Source organism: Quercus robur, chromosome 2 (assembly GCF_932294415.1).
Source record: "Quercus robur chromosome 2, dhQueRobu3.1, whole genome shotgun sequence".
In the NCBI taxonomy this organism is placed as follows: domain Eukaryota; kingdom Viridiplantae; phylum Streptophyta; class Magnoliopsida; order Fagales; family Fagaceae; genus Quercus; species Quercus robur.
In genome coordinates, this window is record NC_065535.1 from 51,239,269 (window position 1) to 51,257,653 (window position 18,385).

Sequence of the window (18,385 nt, forward strand, 5' to 3'; positions counted from 1 at the left end):
TATCTCTGGTAGTAAGATCAATAGTCCTTCCTCGAGAGGACGTCCTCAAGAGGACGCTATATATACGGTTCCTAGACCATTGCAAAAACTAGGTGACGACTCCAACACTTTCCGTTGTGTCCACAGGTGCCTAACACCTTCTCCATACATAACCAGACTTCCGAACTCAATAATCAAGATTTTTTATCCATCCATATTAGATTAGGAAAAACGACATTTTTCCTAGCCTAGGATTGGTAATAAAAACAAAATAGAGTCAGGTGACCAATCACACCTTGAAAAAAACCCAATGATTGGTGGCAACTTCACTTACCTTTGGTAACTTAATTAAAATTGACTTACTTTCCAGCCACACACAAGAGGTATACCCTTCTTCACAACACCCGAGCTCTAAGTTTGTATGTTCAAGCACGTGAGTGTCGCCGCGATGGGTGGTCAAACCACCGTGAGGTATCAATACAAGTTTATGATTGTTGATCCCATGACTAAAGGTTTGCCAACCAAACAATATAAAGATCACGTGGGACACATGGGACTTGGTAGTTTAGTAAATGTTTAATTTCTCTCTAATTGTTTTGTTTTTGTTTTCTGGACATGTATTTGGATATTCTTAGAGAATAAAAGACATCATGTTTATTTTGTGCACATAAAGTATTTGCATAAAGTTTGTTTTATCCATGGAGATATATGTAAACGATGTTTTATCCATGGGGATATGTAAGGTTTATATATGCATGAGGATATATAAAGATGTATAGCCGTTGGAATACATAAAGAATATATCTGTGGGGATATATAGAGGACTCGAATGGCTAGTAGGTAGTCCATTCATACAATATTAATGGCTCATAAAGTGCGTACGTAGGGAGTACATACATTGCGATACATGGAAGGAAGTAGTCATCGTTATAAGGGTATTACCACCATGATTCGTGTATAGGATTCTTTATTTGATTAGGAGCATTTTAGAATTAGAAGGTATGGGTAAAATTATGGCCTTATTATAGTGACTATCACTCATTAAGTTCTTAAAATGTCATGTGGGTCAAGTGGGAAATTGTAAAATTATCTACATAAGGAGACTTAAAGTGGCCCACATACATTTTATTTTAATTATTTTTTGGATTTATTATTTATTTGATAATAAGAGTGATAGATAAAGATCCATCCAATTAGGAGTCTTTTGTGAACAAACACTTATAACGCTTGGTTAAATAGACGTCATTTGATAAACAGACATACTCTTTGATGGGAGAAGTATAAATAGATAACCAACGTTAAATTGAAAGGGTCCCTAGTCTAGAACATGTGCATGTGTGTCTAACGTTTCTATCTAATAAGTAATAGAACATACAAATTCATAGTATTACATACAAGCCTAATAAATTCAAACTAAGTCTCTTTATATTTCCTTTTTTTTTTTTTTTTTTTTTTTTTTTTTTTGAGAAACAAACACATACACAAGGAAGAGGAAAATGGATTCTAATACAAAGGCACATCACAACTCCACTCAAAAGTCATGGTAACAAAGTAGAAAAAATCTCTCCCTTTTTTTTTTGGCTTATTGTCTTATTCACTAAATATGCAAATATTTGGAATATCCCAAATCGAAAAACAAAAGATACTGATCATGCATGCTTGATAGCTTCTTTGACTAAGGCAATACAAGATCTCACCAAATCTCTCCCACCAATCAACTTGAGTTGCAAGATTTTGTTTTGGAAAAGTCATGATTACCTTTAGATTAGAGAATGTTTTGTACAGATCTTAAGATTAGTCTCGGCGTATATATAATAAGAGAAATAGGATTGCACGAAAGATAGGCAAACATAAGTATGGTGTATTACTGCCGTTTTTCTTTTTTTTTTTGAATGGGTATCACTTCCGTTGTAATAATAAATATTTAAAAAAAATTAAAAGTAGGGTGTATCGGTTCCCATATCTATTAGATTTTTTTTTTTTTTTTTTTTTTTTTTTTTGGTGAACCGTATCTATTAGATTTACGTACTGTTATATAAATATTAGGAATTTGATTCTCACAAAACAAAAATAAAAAAGTAGTAGGTAATTTAGGAATGCATGATGGCTTGTTATCAAAGAATGCTTGGCCCTACTAAGCATACTCCCCATCAAAATAAACAACCCTTAATCCTACTTACTCTCATGACAAATATTCTATATTCCTAGTTTTGAAATTTGAAAGGAATACTACTACATTTGGTTAATAATCCATAACCTGCAATTACAATATAATTGAAATGAAAACTACATTTCATTTTATTGATGTTTTACAAGAGAAAGAAAAAACAAAGAAGTGAAAACATAAGAACAACGAATTATATCTATGTTAAGTTTTGACTTCTCTAAAATGGATATAGACCATTTCAAAATCAAAATTTATTCAATAGATCTAACAGTCATGTCATTTAATTTTGAATGTAGCACTGAATATATCTTTAAATTTGTAATATTTGATTTGAACTATAAAGTAGATCTATTCTAAATAAAAAATATATTTTTCCCCAATTGTTTGATATTGCCTTTTTTTCTCGTTACTTTTGACAATGTCTTGAAATGTGTAAATTGTACTTTTATTCGTGCACTAAAAAAAATCTGCATAGGGCAAAAATGGGCTAGGTTTGGAGGGATTGAGTTGGAAATATGTACAAAAGTGGTGTTTAGTAACGAGAGTGCCAAAAGATAGGGAAAAATATAAGTGTTTTGGAGATGGTAATATACAATATGTAAATAAATAAATTATAAATAGAATATGTATATGGAAAAAACTAAATTATATATATATATATATACACACACTAGCCTCTAAGCATGGGCATAAGGTTCTTCTATATTTGAAACAACATTCATATCATTTTCTAACCAAAAAACAACAACAACAACAAAAAACATATCTCTTCTCCTTTTTCTTTTTTCTTTTTTCTTTTTTTTGTTTCTCTCTTACCGTTTTCTTTTTTGCTTTTTTCTTTTTTTGTACATGTTCAACTCTATCAAAAATAAACCCAAGTTGATATAATCTCAAAAAAAAAAAAAAAAATGTTAGAAAATGTAAGGAGAGGTAGTGCCTATTTTTATGTGATATGGAGAAACAAGGTGAAAAAAAAAAACACCAAATTTTTTAAATTTACCTAAAATTTAGGAGTTTTATTTAAAGTTCAAGGCTTAAATGGCTTGGAAAACCCCTTAAATAATAGTATAGATAATTAAGTTAATTAAATATATATTAAATAAAAATAATACATATACACAGTTAGAGTGGGGCGGCACGAGATAGGATGGAACAAAGAAAACAAATTCCCTCTCCATCACCTCATCATTGCGAGGGGAAAAAAAAATCACGGGAAGAATAGAGAATTTTTTACATCCCTAATAAAAACTCTATCTTACCCTAGCAAGCATAGGTGTTTAGCTCTAGCCCGGTTTAGATATAATACAATGAGCACCCCCTAGATGATAAGATGCAAATGTCAACGTGAAGCTGAAACGCATTATTAACTGTAATCTATAAAATGAAAGCCTTCTTGATTAAACGTTTCCTTTATAGACTTATTTTGTCAACTGGCCCTCCACCAAAGTTGATTCGTATAGGAGGATGAGTGCATTGTGACCTCTTTGAGCAATTAGTATAGTTTCCATTTGACATTAGAGATTGAATAATATTTCACAAAGGCTTTCACATCATGTCAAACCCTTCACTCAACATCCCAAGTTTTCAGCTTACGAACATTTTTACCACTTTCCATATTTGAACCACTTTCCGTCAATCTGCATTATAAATTTTCACATAAGCACCCAATGACTTGTTATTTGCATTACAAAAATTCTATTTACTTTCAGAGTCAGAACAGTTAAAAGAATTTTCGGCCCATTGATATAGCTATTGATAAGACAAGTAATGAAGATAAAAGTTTTGGATAAAAGATGTCGAAAAAAGGGGTAGACATGAGCTTGTACTGCTCGGGTTAGCATGAGCACGTACTGTAAAGTATGCTAGCTAGGAATGGAGCAGTCGTTTTCTTCTCCAAAGTGAAATGCTGACGCACAATAAGTAGTTTCTAAGAGCATTTTCAGTAAATTCTTCAAATTTCTGTACTATTTGGTGAGTAAACAATAATTTTTACCTTTTATCTATCTACTTTATAAAATACATTGTCCAACAGATTCTCTATATTTTCTATATTCCATTAAAATATTATTTCTTCATTATTTCTTTAATTTTTTTAATTCTTCCTTTATTCACGCCCGCACAAAAAAGTTAGCTATGGAATTTTTTAATGTGATTAATTCTTTTCCAAATCTACAGTAGCTCATCAAACTTGATGAGTTATTGTTCATGAGCAAAAACTTTTTGAGAAATAAAGAGACTGTTGGAGCAATGAATTATCGTTTCACTCTCTATTATAGAGAAAATTTTGGGTTTAGCTACACCGTTGGAGATGCTCTAAGTGAGCAATGAAGTGTAGTAGTTTTTGGAGACCAATAGATGTTAATATGGATCCTAGCACATCTGCCAGTGAAAAGTTAAATTCCCTTCTTTTTTATAATGGTACAGAGCTTAGCCCATTATTTTATGTCATTAAACTAAGTAAATGAGGTGTAGAAGTGAGAAGTTAAAGGACAAAGTTTAGCTACAAAATTGGTTGTAACCTTAGGTTACAACCTTACTCAATAAAATAAATATTACAACATAATTTAGAAATCTAACCATTAAATTGCATATTTTTTACGCTCTTAATACACATATCAAATTTTATGTCAATTAGATATTATTTACTATATAATCTATAAGTCTATATTTTATGCATAATTTTAAACAACAAAAACTTGCAATCTAAACAATTTATTAATGACATAATTATTAATTTTTAATTTTTTAGAAATTTTATAAGCACGGAGGATATAAGAAGAAGATGTAATCTAATGGTGGATTTGTCAAAATTTACATCTAATAAAAAGATGTTGAGTAATTTGTAGACTTAGACTACGAGTAATTTTGTAGATAAATTTTGTCCAAAGTTAAAACTAGAATATATATATATATATATATATATTCCAATTTTTGCCCTATTTCTGAGGGAGTTAGCAATCCATTTAAAACCATGGTCAGGTTTGGATTTGAAAATTTAAAATCAAGGGATTTGAAATACATAGGTTGAAACTATCTCAATATAAATATATATATATATATATATATATATATATATATATAGACACACACGCACACACTAGTCTCTAAGTATGTGCGTTGAGTGCTTAGAGGCTCTCTTTTTTTTAGGTAAAGGTTAATAATTTGCATCTATTATTATTTTTTTTTTTTTTTTTTAAACTACTAAACTAAATTTTAGGGAATAAAAAGATGAATGTGAAGGGAAAAAAAATCCTAAATTTTAGGAGTTTTCTTTTTGAATTCAAAATGAAATTTTTTATTTGACATTTATGACCCTATTTCTAAAAGAAGTTATCCTTCATTAACCAGATTATTTTTTAACCATATAAAAGTTCAGTTGAAAGAGGAGAATCCTCTTATATATAGTATAGATATCTAGGTTTTTTTTCCAAAATAACTATAAAAGCCAAACTATTTTATTAGTTAGCCAAGGTTTTGAAACTATTTTGGTATCTAACAAATCGAGTGCAGAGAACTCGATTTTGCTCTGTGAAATTACACTTGGAAATCGAGTGTCTCAAAATCTTGGCTAACTAATAAAATAGTGTGAGGGATTTTATTATTTTGGAAAAAAAATCTTATTTATAAACATAAACGTCAATACATAATAATGTAAATTACAGAGTTTACTTTAGCTAAAATATTTGTGATATTACAAATTTGAAATAACATCTTACACGTATTCATCTGAAATCCACATTTAAGAAAACCCAAATCTAGGCATAAATTTCATCCAAAATATATATATATATATATATTCTGATTTAGTGCCATAATCAAGTCATATAAACTAAAGATCAAAATTCAAATCTCTCTCTTTAAATCCTACATTCAAACAAACCAGAAGAGTAATCTCTTAAATGCACAGAATCATATCCATGCACACACCAAGGTAGAAATGGGTGGAATCCTAACTCCTGAAAAAATCGAGCAATATATTTTTATAACTACGCCAGTCTCAACAAACTCTACTATTACATGCTTATTAAAAAAAAAGACATGTTTTCCTTTATAGGAAACACAGAAGACATCTACGTCCCAACAGGAACTTTTGCTAATCTTTTGAGTAGGTAAGTAGACAATTTTGATTGCATGGTATAGTTGGAGCACTCAAATTGTCAAGTGCTTAATAAACATAGTGCTGCTCTATGTGGTGAGGTAAGAGTTATACATATACATATCAATGAAATGACAACCATAAGCCAGTGCTTCAAATAGAAACTTTTATGGATAAAATGGAAAGTGCCCTCCTGGATATCCATGGAATTGATACTGGGGATGATAAGGCAAACAACAATAGATTTCAACAGGGCACACCACCAATATCAGTTCTCTCATAATTGGCGAAGTGGAAGGAGCACTTCCTTTATAGAGGATTTGAAATGACCATCTATCAGAAAATCTTCTGTGCTTTATTATGAGTTGCTTTAAGTACCATACGCGCGTTTTATCCTTTTGTATACTGCATGTGTAAAATGGTCTCAATTCCTCGACAGGCATTGTCATAACACACATTATAGAAGTCGTACTTTTGCATACCAATTAGAAGACCACTTCATATAAAGCCAACCACGGATACGCATAGTGCTCTTCCATGGTTGTCGTGGTTCTTCAAAGTTGCATATATAGTGGACGCAAGTTGTCACCAAAGCTTTGTTGAAAGAGTATATATTATAGTGCACTGGACGCGATATGATGTGGACACATGTCTAAAACTTATCCCATATCCGCATTGAGTGCACTGGAGCACTAACAATTTTCGTTATAGACATAAGTCTTTTAACGTCGAATCACATTAATCATTTTTGTTCTCTCTCTATAATCTTCTCCATATTTTTCTTTTTAATAGTTTTCATTTATTTGAATAGGTTTAACTTCTATCGAGTTGGCCCTTTTTTGGGATCACACTAGGTTCGTGAAGCAAATTTTGAAGAAGTTGGATGTTCTTTTAGGAGGTTCAGCTAAAAGACTAAAATTCAAGGGGAAATTTTCAGAAGAAAAGGCACTTCTAACATCAATATATATATATATATATATATATATATATATAACTGAGATCTCATGTGGGAAAGCATAAATTCTGTCAAGTGACACATTCTATACAAAAAGAATTAAAATGATCTCAAGATAAGAACAAATTAAATATAGACTTTTTGTTTCAATGTTTCAATACTTTTCTAATTAAAAAATAAATATTCTTTGTATCCTTTAGTTCAATATTTCAAGAATTTTCATCCCTCACACATATCACAAAGCTCTTTGCATTTTAATTCACCATTTTCACCTCTTACACTTTTATCCCTTTATATATAATTACCCAGCCATAACCCTTCATACTATTCTATGTCAAACACACAGACCAAAAACGATGTCATTTTCCTTCAATTTTTCAAGCCCTAACATTATTGTTTTATCTAAACCTACCCCATATGAGTTGTCCACAACCAAAGAAGGGGGGCTTGCATTTTATATTAAATGATTACGACAATTACTATTTTGATGCTAAGGTCAAATGTTGTAAATTTATAGGTTTTGTAAATGATGTGATTGACTACGAGTGTTTAGAATGTATATTTTGTTCTAGAATTAAGGAGAAAGACAGACAAATTTTATGTCAACTTTTAAAAATATTCCTCCAAAGTTTTTTTTTTATTTTTTATTTCTCATCACTTCAATTGAGTTATTATAATGAACATGTTTGTTCAATTTATAATTGTTGCTTTTTATGATGAACTCATTATAAATAAAGTTCTATAAAAATTATGTTATAATACTTATACAATATTCTCCAAAATCATCTTACATAAAATATTACAACATTATCCGTACATCACACGGATAACTTCCTAGTTTTATTCTAAAAGCTCGGCCAAACAGTTTTAGCATTTTGGTGAAAGCAGACGAAAATTTTGATTTGGAAATGAAAAAAGGCATGTAAATTTTTCAAAAGTGATTTTAAAAAGATTGGATAACAGGGTTTTGAGGAAAAAGATAAAACCTTGTAGTTCTGCTGAAAGTAAATTCTAGTTTAGATATAGGATTGTAAATTTACAACTGCGACTGTCTCGGAAAGAAAAATGTACTACTTTTTCCCAGAAAGCAAAAAAAAAAAAAAAAAAAAAAAAAAAAAAAAAAAAAAAAAAAAAAAAAAGCTTTGGTACTCTTTTAACTCATTAGAGTCCAATGTTTTCAACAAAGGCAGCCTTTCGAATTTAGGCTTTGAGGTGGGCTCCCCATTCCTCAAAATCGGGCTTTAGGATAGGACTGTTCAAATAGAGACTGAATGGTTTTTGCTTTTAAACGAAAAAAGCAATGGAAATTTTAAAGAGACAATTGTTAGAAAATGCCGGATTGAATTTACGCCAAAATATTGAAACAAACCCTTTTATAATTTTTATTGTTACATCAACTTGGAGTTTGCACGTTTGGTTTCGTGAGCTTCAACTTAATTCAAATGCAGAATCACTAGTTCACTTACCAAAAAGATAAATCAGTGGTTAGGTAAGTTATCTATAAAGAAGGGGATGATTTGAAAGGGATAAAATTGTCAAGAAATTCTCACACTAAAAAAATAAATATTGACAGAGGGCTGTCATTGCTTGCGTGACAATGTTAATATGCCAGGTAGATATCCATACAAATTCATATTGACGCCATTCAAACATTAAAAATTGTAGGCCTAAGTGCATAAGCCATAACATGCAAGTGATTCCTGGAAATTACTTTCGATTCAACTGGGGGTATCCACATGATGTTACAACCTTACAACACATTTTGAGCAAATTTTTAAGATTTGAACTCCAACATTTGAACTGTCTATACAGCAATCCTCATAAATAACAATTTGTAAATTTTCTTGTATTTTGTGAGGATGCTTACAACTCCCTTCAGCACTCTAGAGCAGAATGTTTTTTCTAGTTCACGCCTAAATAACCCTCGTAAGTCATGAGATAACTAGACCTCTAATCCCCGTCAGTATGCTAATTTGAGCAATTAAATAAAGAAATTTAAACACAAGAATTAATTATGGTACAAAATCGGCAAAATCAGAGTTAGTACTGGTAGCTTTGCTGGGCACTGATGTTGTGGTAAGCACCCTGCGGTACATTGATGTTGGGGTACGATCCTTGCTGGCCACTTGATTGATAGGGGCTTTGCTGAGCATTCATGTTTTGATAGGAGCCTTGGTAGCTTTGCTGAGCGTTCATGTTCTGGTAGGAGCCTTGTTGAGCATTCATATTCTGGTAGTTCTGAGAATTCACATTTTGTCCACCAGAAGCCATGAAGGCCTGAAGGATACTCTGTGCTGCATTCAAGTGCTCAGAAGAACCCCGGATGTCAACAGCACATCCGGAGCCACCAGCATGAGAGTTTTGAAGCTTCACTCTTGCCCCAACAACCTGAACAAGAAATTATTTTTTATGAATTTTGAATATAGAAGTCCTGAATATGATATTGCATCATGCTTAACAAGTTGAAAGCCCATAGAAGTTGAAAACCTAAATCCCTAACAAGCTGATAATTCAAAATTTTTGAAAATATATGATGGCCAAATTTGGCATTCTACAAAAAGGAAAATGCTTGTTTTTCAATTTTATAGCATTTGATATTTTGATGTTACTAGACTGACACCTTTACATGGAATGGAACTGAAACTATAGTTATCCAGGGTACAAGATACATTGAAAATTTGAAAGTGTAAAGAGCCTAGGTACAAAGCACAAACCAAGGCTTGAGTCTGACATTTTTTAAGATAAAAAAACTAAAGAAACTTGTAAGTAGTAACTATGAATACAACATTCCTATATGAAATGATGCAATAAGCTTACTCTCTTTTTTCTTCTCTTTTTTTAAATGACAAGAAACACCCACATCCCACTTAGTAGGACAGGATAAACTCTGAATACCTGGGATAACCCACAAACCAAAGGTATCAGGTTAAAAAGCAAGGACACAACAAAAAGCCATCAGACACGAGCACGCCTGGGACACAATTGCATGCATGTCCATGAAAGAGTGACGGAAAATTTGAAAAAGAAAAAAAGGGTGATAAATTACTATTAGTCTCAAAAGCTTTAAATTGTTAGAAAATAGTAAATTTAATCATTTAACTATTATTCTAACATGCCCTCACCTGTAAACCAAGACTATCCCTTAATAAGGGAGGCTCAATATGTGGGATTTATATCTTTTTAAATGAGAGGTAAAGTGGAAATAAGGTTCGAACTTAGAATCACCTACTTTGATATCATGATAAATTATCACATGTCAAAAAGCTTAAGAGATGCAAGACAATATCAAACAATATCAATAGGAAATAAAAAGAACAAAAATTAAAAGATAACCCTAACAATTAGAACTCAGGGGTTGCCTGGAATCAGCACGAAGCAAGAAAACTTAGGAATCGACGTCCAAGCTATTAGGAATCAACAACCAACAATTTGGAAAATCTCCAATTTCAATTTTATTCATCAAAACATCAATCTTCAATAAAACCACTTAGAATCCTTTTATAGAAGGACAAAGTTTAGCTACAAAATTGGATGTAGCCTTAGGCTATAACCATACTCAATAAAATAAACATTATTACATATTTTGAATATCTAATTGTTGAATTGCATGTTCTTTATGCTCTAAATACACATGTCAAATTTTGTGTCAATCGGATATTATTTACTATATGATCTATAAGTTTATATTTTATGCATAATTTTAAACTATAAAAACTTGCAATTTTAACAATTTATTGATGTCATAGCTATTGATATTTAAATTTCTAGAAATTTTGTAAGCATGGAAGATATAAGAAAAAGATGTAATCCAATAGTAGATTTGTCAAAATTCACCTCCAGTAAAAAAATATTAAGTGAGTTGTAACCTTATTTTACAACCAATTTTATAACTAAACTTTTTCCTTTATAGAACTTCCAAGAATAAAAAATAATCCTATCTAAAAACAAAAGCTAATCTAAAAACTAATACAACAATGAGTATCTGTAGTGGATATATTCATAAAAGTGTGACTATATTTTACGTTGGCCATCAACAACCCTCCTCTTCCCAAGCTTGGGACCAGCTATGAATAGAATATATGACACTAAGCACAGAAATGGGCGGAATAAAAATAAAAGTTTTTAAATAATCCAATTTCCTATGAGACAAAGAAATTCAGAAATAATAAATTCCAAAAAAAAAAATAGTTGTCCCCACATCATACTCCCCTGGTTTGAAAAAGCTCAACCTCAAGTTTTGAAACATTGAAGGATTAGGATTCCAACACATAATACTTGCTTCTGTTCACAATCATCTTTGGGAGCTTTGAGAATGTATAAACCTTCTACTCCAGCTCACTAAACTCTTCAGGAATCACAAAATTAATGTGTGGATTTGGCGAATCAACCTTTTCAACTTCATAAAGCTACAGATCTTCTTGTACCATGGAGGATTCTTCAAGTATAGAGGGTTCTTGCCGAACTTCATTGATGCTCTTGCCTCAAGCACCCTACAATCTGTTTAAGGCGCACAGCCGCTGGACTAGATTCTAAACGTGATCGTGCCTAAGCAGTGTGGCATAGGACAGTTTGAAAATTTTCTTTACATGTAGTTGTGGTGGATTGCCTCAAGCGCCCTACAATCTGTTTAAGGCACACAGCCACTGGACTAGATTCTAAACACGATCGTGCCTAAGCAGTGTGGCATAGGACAATTTGAGGAATTTCTTTATGTGTAGTTGTGGTGGATTTAGGACTTTGATAGGTAAGAGGAAGGGCATGGTTTGAGGGAGTATGAAAGAAGGAAAGAAGAAAATTTTCAAGGGTTGTATAAACAATATCAGCAAAGAGAAGAAGAGAAGAGAGAAAAGAAAAGGAGAAAACACCACATGAAGGCCAACGTATCTCAATACTCAAAACAACACAATATTTTTATTAATCAACTCTCTCTCTCCTTCGAGTACATTAAACATATATAGTGTCTCCGTATTAGTAGTGTTAAGACTTCTAGTTTGACTGGTAAACTAAAAAATTAGTAAGGTAATAACTAATAAAAGTAAAAACACCTGACGCATTTGTCCACTCTAGCAAATGCCCCTAATAAAAATTTACCAAAACATGTTACATAAAACCCAAATTAAGGGATGCTTTTAGCCCAAGGACAAATAACTAGACCTCTAAAATCACATAACTTCTATTTCAATTGGACTTCACAAATGAGCCCCATAAAGTAAATTGGTGAAAATACCATTTTGCTCCCTACATTTTGGAGTCACAGTCAATTTGGTCCCTCTTATTTTCAACTTACAGTCAATTTGGTACTTACCGTTAACTCACTAACAAAAAATGTCTATGTGGCTAAAACCGTACACAGTTGGTACATTTAAAGCTTATGTGGCTATCAAAGTAATAATTGAAAACTTAAATTAATTTTAAAAAATTACACATCACCATATGAATGAGTTTTTTTTTTTAATTTCTTAATTTCAAAGAAAGAAAATATAATCCTTATTCTGGACCACCAGCCCTGAACCACCCGAAAATTGGGATTTTTTTATTTTGCCCTCACCAAAATTACACTAGCTCAACAGATCAAAGCCCAAAAAAAAAAATCAAACCCACCTGATATAAACCCAAATCAAAGAGAGATTCCAAGTATTTGCTCTCTCCCTATGTCTCATCGAAGAGGATGAGAGAGAGCCCATTCAGGATTACAACTTGCTCCTCGCCATTCACTCCCATGAGCCACCATTTGCTTGCTCTCTCCCTCTATCTCTAATTTTCTTGGACTCATCCCTGTAATGGAACCTCTGTCATTTCGCATAAGGATGTAGTCATGGCTTAGAGCCAAGATGAAGCCGATGGCTGAGGCATAGCCCAAGACAGCTATGATAGTGGGCATTGAGAGAGAGATGAGATTGGCTACTAGAGATGGAATTGCATTTGCCTTGTGTGGCGGTGTGGTGAGATCGTAGTAGTTGGAGAAGAATTTACCTTGAGCAGTGGCAATGAATCTGGGTTTGTTTGTGTTTTTTTTAGGGTGGTCTGGGTGGATCTGGGTTTGGTAGTAGTGGATTTGGGTTTGGTGGTAGTGCTGGACTGTTGGGTTGCTGGTAGTCAGTGGTACTGCTGAACTGCTGTGTGTGTGTGTGTGTGTGTGTGTGTGCATGTGAGTGTGCGCGCGCATATATATATAGATAAATGCTAATGTGGCTTTTTTTGCCATCTAAGTGTTGATGTGGATCCCTGAAATTTAGACACGTCAACATTGGCATGCCAACATTGCACACCATTAGCCACGTAGGCATTTTCCGTTAGTGAGTTACAAGTAGGGACTAAATTGACTACAAGTTGAAAATAACACGGACCAAATTGATTATTATCAAAATGTAAGGATCAAATTGATTGTGAACCCAAAATGTAGGGATCAAAATGGTATTTTCAGCTTTTCGCCAAATAAATTTTGAATAGACAAATTTGTGTAGTAAAAAATTAATCTTCCATGGCTGCATCATTCTTCCCTGGATGGAAACAACTCAGTCTAGAACTTGCACAGACTCTTCAATTACCTATGTAAGCATTAAGGATAATCCCACAATATCATCAAATTCTTTTGGAATGATAAAATCAATCCTTCGAAAGATTTCGGCTTAAAATCATTCTTGAAATTATCCATAGAATAACATCAATATCTTCCTCGTTCTAGACTTTTCCATGATCAGCCTTATGCTCACCTTGCTCCATTGTCCTTATATTGCATTTTTTGTGTTGTTCTTGAAATTGGACATGTGATGAACTGTAAGGCTGGATTTCGCTTTAATCTAACACCTTGATGCACTAAAACAACGCGTGACAGCAAATTGGGCATCCATCAAATTTTGAAGGGATAACAAATGCAATGTATGCCAACAAGGGTGGGGATAAATTTGAGGGTCTAACTTAGAATATTAAGAACTTGATCAGCTACCATTCTAGCAGGATGTCAGCTTTACCAAAATAGCAACTGTCAGCTTACCAAAGTTTCTTGCATGGTAGGCAAATCTTCTAACTTCACTTTTACTGAAAACACCCTTTCTTCAATTGTTGCAAATTTTCTTGGATTCTACAAAATCTTGAAAAGAAAATCCCAAAACCTTGAATTTAGTTCTACATTGATGACCACCATCTTAAATGAGAAATTTCATCAAGCAATTGGTGGAGAAACTTTCAACAAAGAACTTGTGGAAGGATTTTGGCTCTAATACCAAATTGATGTAGGACAAATAGGGGAATTTGTCTACGTGTGGTTGTGGAGGATTTAAAGTTTTGATAGGAAAGAGGAAGGCTTTGGTTTGGGGTTGTAACAAAGAAGGAGAAAAGAGAAGTGTATAGTGTTTAAGACATATATGAATAAGTACCCTAAACATTAGCACAAGAAAGTGAAGCAGAAAAGAGAGAAGAGAAAACAAGAAAAGAACATTCAAAAACCAAAATGCCTTTTGATACTTGAAAAGAGAAAACAAGAAATGAACATTTAAAAACCAAAAATGCCTTAATACTCAAAACACTCGATGTGTTTATTAATCAACTATATCTCTTTTTTTAGAAGTAAAAAAAAAATGTCAAAAGATATTAATCAACTATAACTATTTCTTGTACTAGTAGTATTAGGACTCCTAATTTGATTAGTAAACTAAAAGCATAATTAGGTAATAACTAATAAAAGACTAACTTGGACTAAGAAAAAAAGAAAACCTAAGATACTTAGGGCCCGTTTGGTTTTAGCCTCACTCATATCTCATAATTCATATCTTAGTTTTCTTTGCTTATAACTCAATCTCATGTCTCAGTTCTAATTTCCTATCTTCTCTTAACTCATTCCAGATCATGTTTGGCACTCTAAACTCATTCTAAAATCCCCTTGGTTTTTGGTTTGAAAATGCAACTTCTATCTCAGTTGGTAGAACCCACTAGTCAGAACAGGTAATTGCCCTTCATTCACAACCAGCGTGAAACAACTACTTTAACTATCTCCCCACAAAAATCCAACCCACAGACCATAGTTGAGACAAACCCACTGAGGAACCAAAGAAGCCAAACCCAACCACCACTGTATAGAACAATTTAGCTACAAAAACACAACCACCACCCTCACTCTCCAATCGACCCAGCCGCCCAGCCTCCTACCACCACCAATCAACCCAGCCGCTACACAAACTCACCACCATTAAATGTAGAAACCAACTACCGCAACCCACAAAAACTTAACAACCACCGATCTCAATGCCAACATAAACAACCCACAAACCCAACAACACCATAAACAACCCATAAACCCACCAATCTCAACCCATAAACCCACCAATCTTAACACAAAAACCCAATTCCCTACCTTGCTTCTTCATTGATCAGTCCCATGGCAAATCTAGCAGGTGATACGAGCTGGAGAGGTGGATATGTACAGGCTTGGGAGTGGTGGAGGTGTTTAGTGGAAACTACAAGAGATGAGAGAAAGAGACCAGAAATTTCTGGTTTGTGTGTGTGTGTGTGTGAGAGAGAGAGAGAGAGAGAGAGAGGGAGTGTTGAAAAGTGAATACAAAACATTGCATGTGGTTCTGACTTAAGGTAGACAGGTCATAAGTGTGGGTCCCAGCACCTTTATTTTTTTACAAGTTTGCCATATAACTCAATTTTCATAATTTATTTTAAAAAGCCGTTTATTTTAGACATGAATTGTTAAAAAATAGGCCTAAGCATTCATAATTTATGCTAATTACATTGATACTTTGGCTTCAGCCTTTTCACACTTATGAATGTTTCTCATACATGTTTATAATTTTAAATATATGTTTTTAACTCTACTATAACCAGACCATCTTGGCATGTACTTTGTTATTTGATATCTAAAAATCTTTACTCATTCCAGAATGCCTCAACCATTCATCTTTCAATTCATTGGCATGCAGTTATGTAAAGGTCTTAATTGTTTCCTTAAAACTCACAAAAAACAGTTAAACCAATATTGTCTTAATTTTATCACTAAAAATAAATAAATAAATAAAGTTTTAAAAAATGGTTTGGGTCATGGGTCAGGTCACGGGTCAACATTTTTTGCTTCGGGTCAAAAATTCAGGTTCGCGTTGTGTATTTTCTGGGTCGGGTCGGGTCAAGAAATTCTGACCTGTTTTGCCATGTCTAGCTACTATAAGCAGCCAGCCACTCAGACACAGTACGTAAAAGATTCAGTTTTAACGCTACAGATGAACACTCAGCCCCATAAAACATATGGAGGTTATGTTCTCTCCAAAATAGTTCACATCACGCAATGAAGCTAGATTATATATTAAATAACTTCCCTAAGTGAGATGAGAGTAAAAAATTAAATAAAACAAATGATGTTCATTAAACTAGAAAACTTTCTAGGTTTAATTTCTTTTTTCCTATTGCTCGTGAATTACAGCTAATTAAATATTTATGACTTTTTTTAATATTTTAGTAACATTAAAGAATCTAAAAACTAATGTGGAAACAGGAGGAATGAGTAGGGGATTTGTGCGTTTCAAATTTGAGAACATGTGATTGAACATGGAAGGTTTTGTGGAGAAATCAATCGGTGGTGGAATGGATACCATTTCACAGGGTCCCCAAGCTTTGTTCTAACCCACAAATTGAAGACTCTTAAAGAAGATTTGAAGGAGTGGGATAAACATGACATTGGCTTTTAAGGAAAAAGTGCTTATTGAGTCAGCTATTGGGGTTGGATGCTAAAGAAGGATCACAACGCTTATCTCAAGTAGAAAAGGCCCACAGAATTGAGCTTGAGGCTGAAATTGATCATCTAGCCTCTATGGAGGAAATTTCTTGGTGGCAAAAGCCACATGCATTATGGTTGAAAGAGGATGACAGTAATACTCACTTTTTTCACATATTGGCTAGTTCCCACAGACGGGCTAATCATGTGAGGCATAGAGGTGGATGGTGTGTTGAATGACAACAGGTGATTCAATTTTATCAGAAATTGTATTAGGAGACTAAAACCTGGCGAACTACTATGGATGGGTAAGGCTTGTATATGAGAACAGGAGGCAATTGCTTGAGAGAGAATTTGCTAAAAACGAGGTCATTCAAGTGTTGAATGACATGGAGCGTGCTAAAGCCTTGGGTATGGATGGATTTACTGACATTTTTTCAAAAGTGCTGGTGTGGTTGAAAGGGATGTTACGGCTTTCTTTGTTGACTTTCATAGGCATTGGCTTTTTGAGAAGTCTCTCAATGCCTCTGTCCTCGTTTTAACTCCTAAGAATAATAACACCTAAATAATAAGGATTTCCAGCCCATCTGTGGGTAGTGTGTATTAACTGTTGGCCAAAGTGTTGGCTAATAGAATGTGGGTGGTTTTAGACGAACTCATCTCTGAGTCTCAAAACACTTTCGTTGGAGGCAGGCAGATTTAAGATTCAGTCCTTATTGTTAATGAGTGCATGGATAGTAGACTGAGGAGCCATATTCCAGGTGTGATCTGTAAGCTGGACGTAAAGAAAGCCTATGATCATGTGTATTGGGATACATTGTTTTATTTGTTGGATAGGATGGGTTTTTAGGAGAGATGGAGGAGGTGGATGATGGCTTGTGTATCTACCATACACTTCTCAATGCTAGTCAATGGTTCCCCCAGTTATTCAGCAGTTCTCAAGATTTAAGATAAGGAGATCCCTTGTCACCCTTTTTATTTATTCTAGTCATATGTGTTGAGTTGAATGATGAAGAAAAACGCAGAGAGGTTTCATTCATGGTTTTCATGTGGGGCTTAACACGTCTAAGAAGGTAAGTATTCACATCTTTTATTTGCTGACAATACCATTCTATTTTGAGATGCCTCTAGGAAGCATTTTTTATACATCAGGACGGTTTTGATATGTTTTGAAGTTGTTATTGGCTTCAAAGTCAATGTGGGAAAAAGTGACAAAGTCCCAATTGGGTAGGTGAGTAACTTAGCAACATTGGCTAATATTCTCCGTTACATAATTGGTAGTTTGTCAATGACATATTTGGGAACGCCTTTGGGTGCACACCTTAAGGTAATTTTAGTTTGGAATACTATTTTGGAGAAGATGGAATGGAAACTTTTGGGCTAGAAGAGACTTTATTTATCCAAGGGTGGCAGACTTACTTAGGGTGGCAAACTTACTTTATTGAAGAGTACTCTCTCCAGCCTTCCAACATTCTATTT

At 33.4% G+C, this 18,385-nt stretch overlaps 1 protein-coding gene across 2 annotated transcripts in view; it reads right to left on the reverse strand.

Annotated features, from left to right (window-relative positions):
* Positions 1-8,891: 8,891 nt before the first annotated feature.
* The window catches only part of LOC126713917 (KH domain-containing protein At4g18375-like), a 36,060-nt gene continuing 26,566 nt past the window's right edge, over positions 8,892-18,385 (reverse strand). For both annotated transcript variants that reach the window (XM_050413875.1, XM_050413874.1), the window contains one exon: positions 8,892-9,585. In XM_050413875.1, coding sequence (XP_050269832.1) covers positions 9,238-9,585 — 348 coding nt within the window. In that variant the 3' untranslated portion in view covers positions 8,892-9,237. The remainder of the gene's footprint in view (positions 9,586-18,385) is intronic.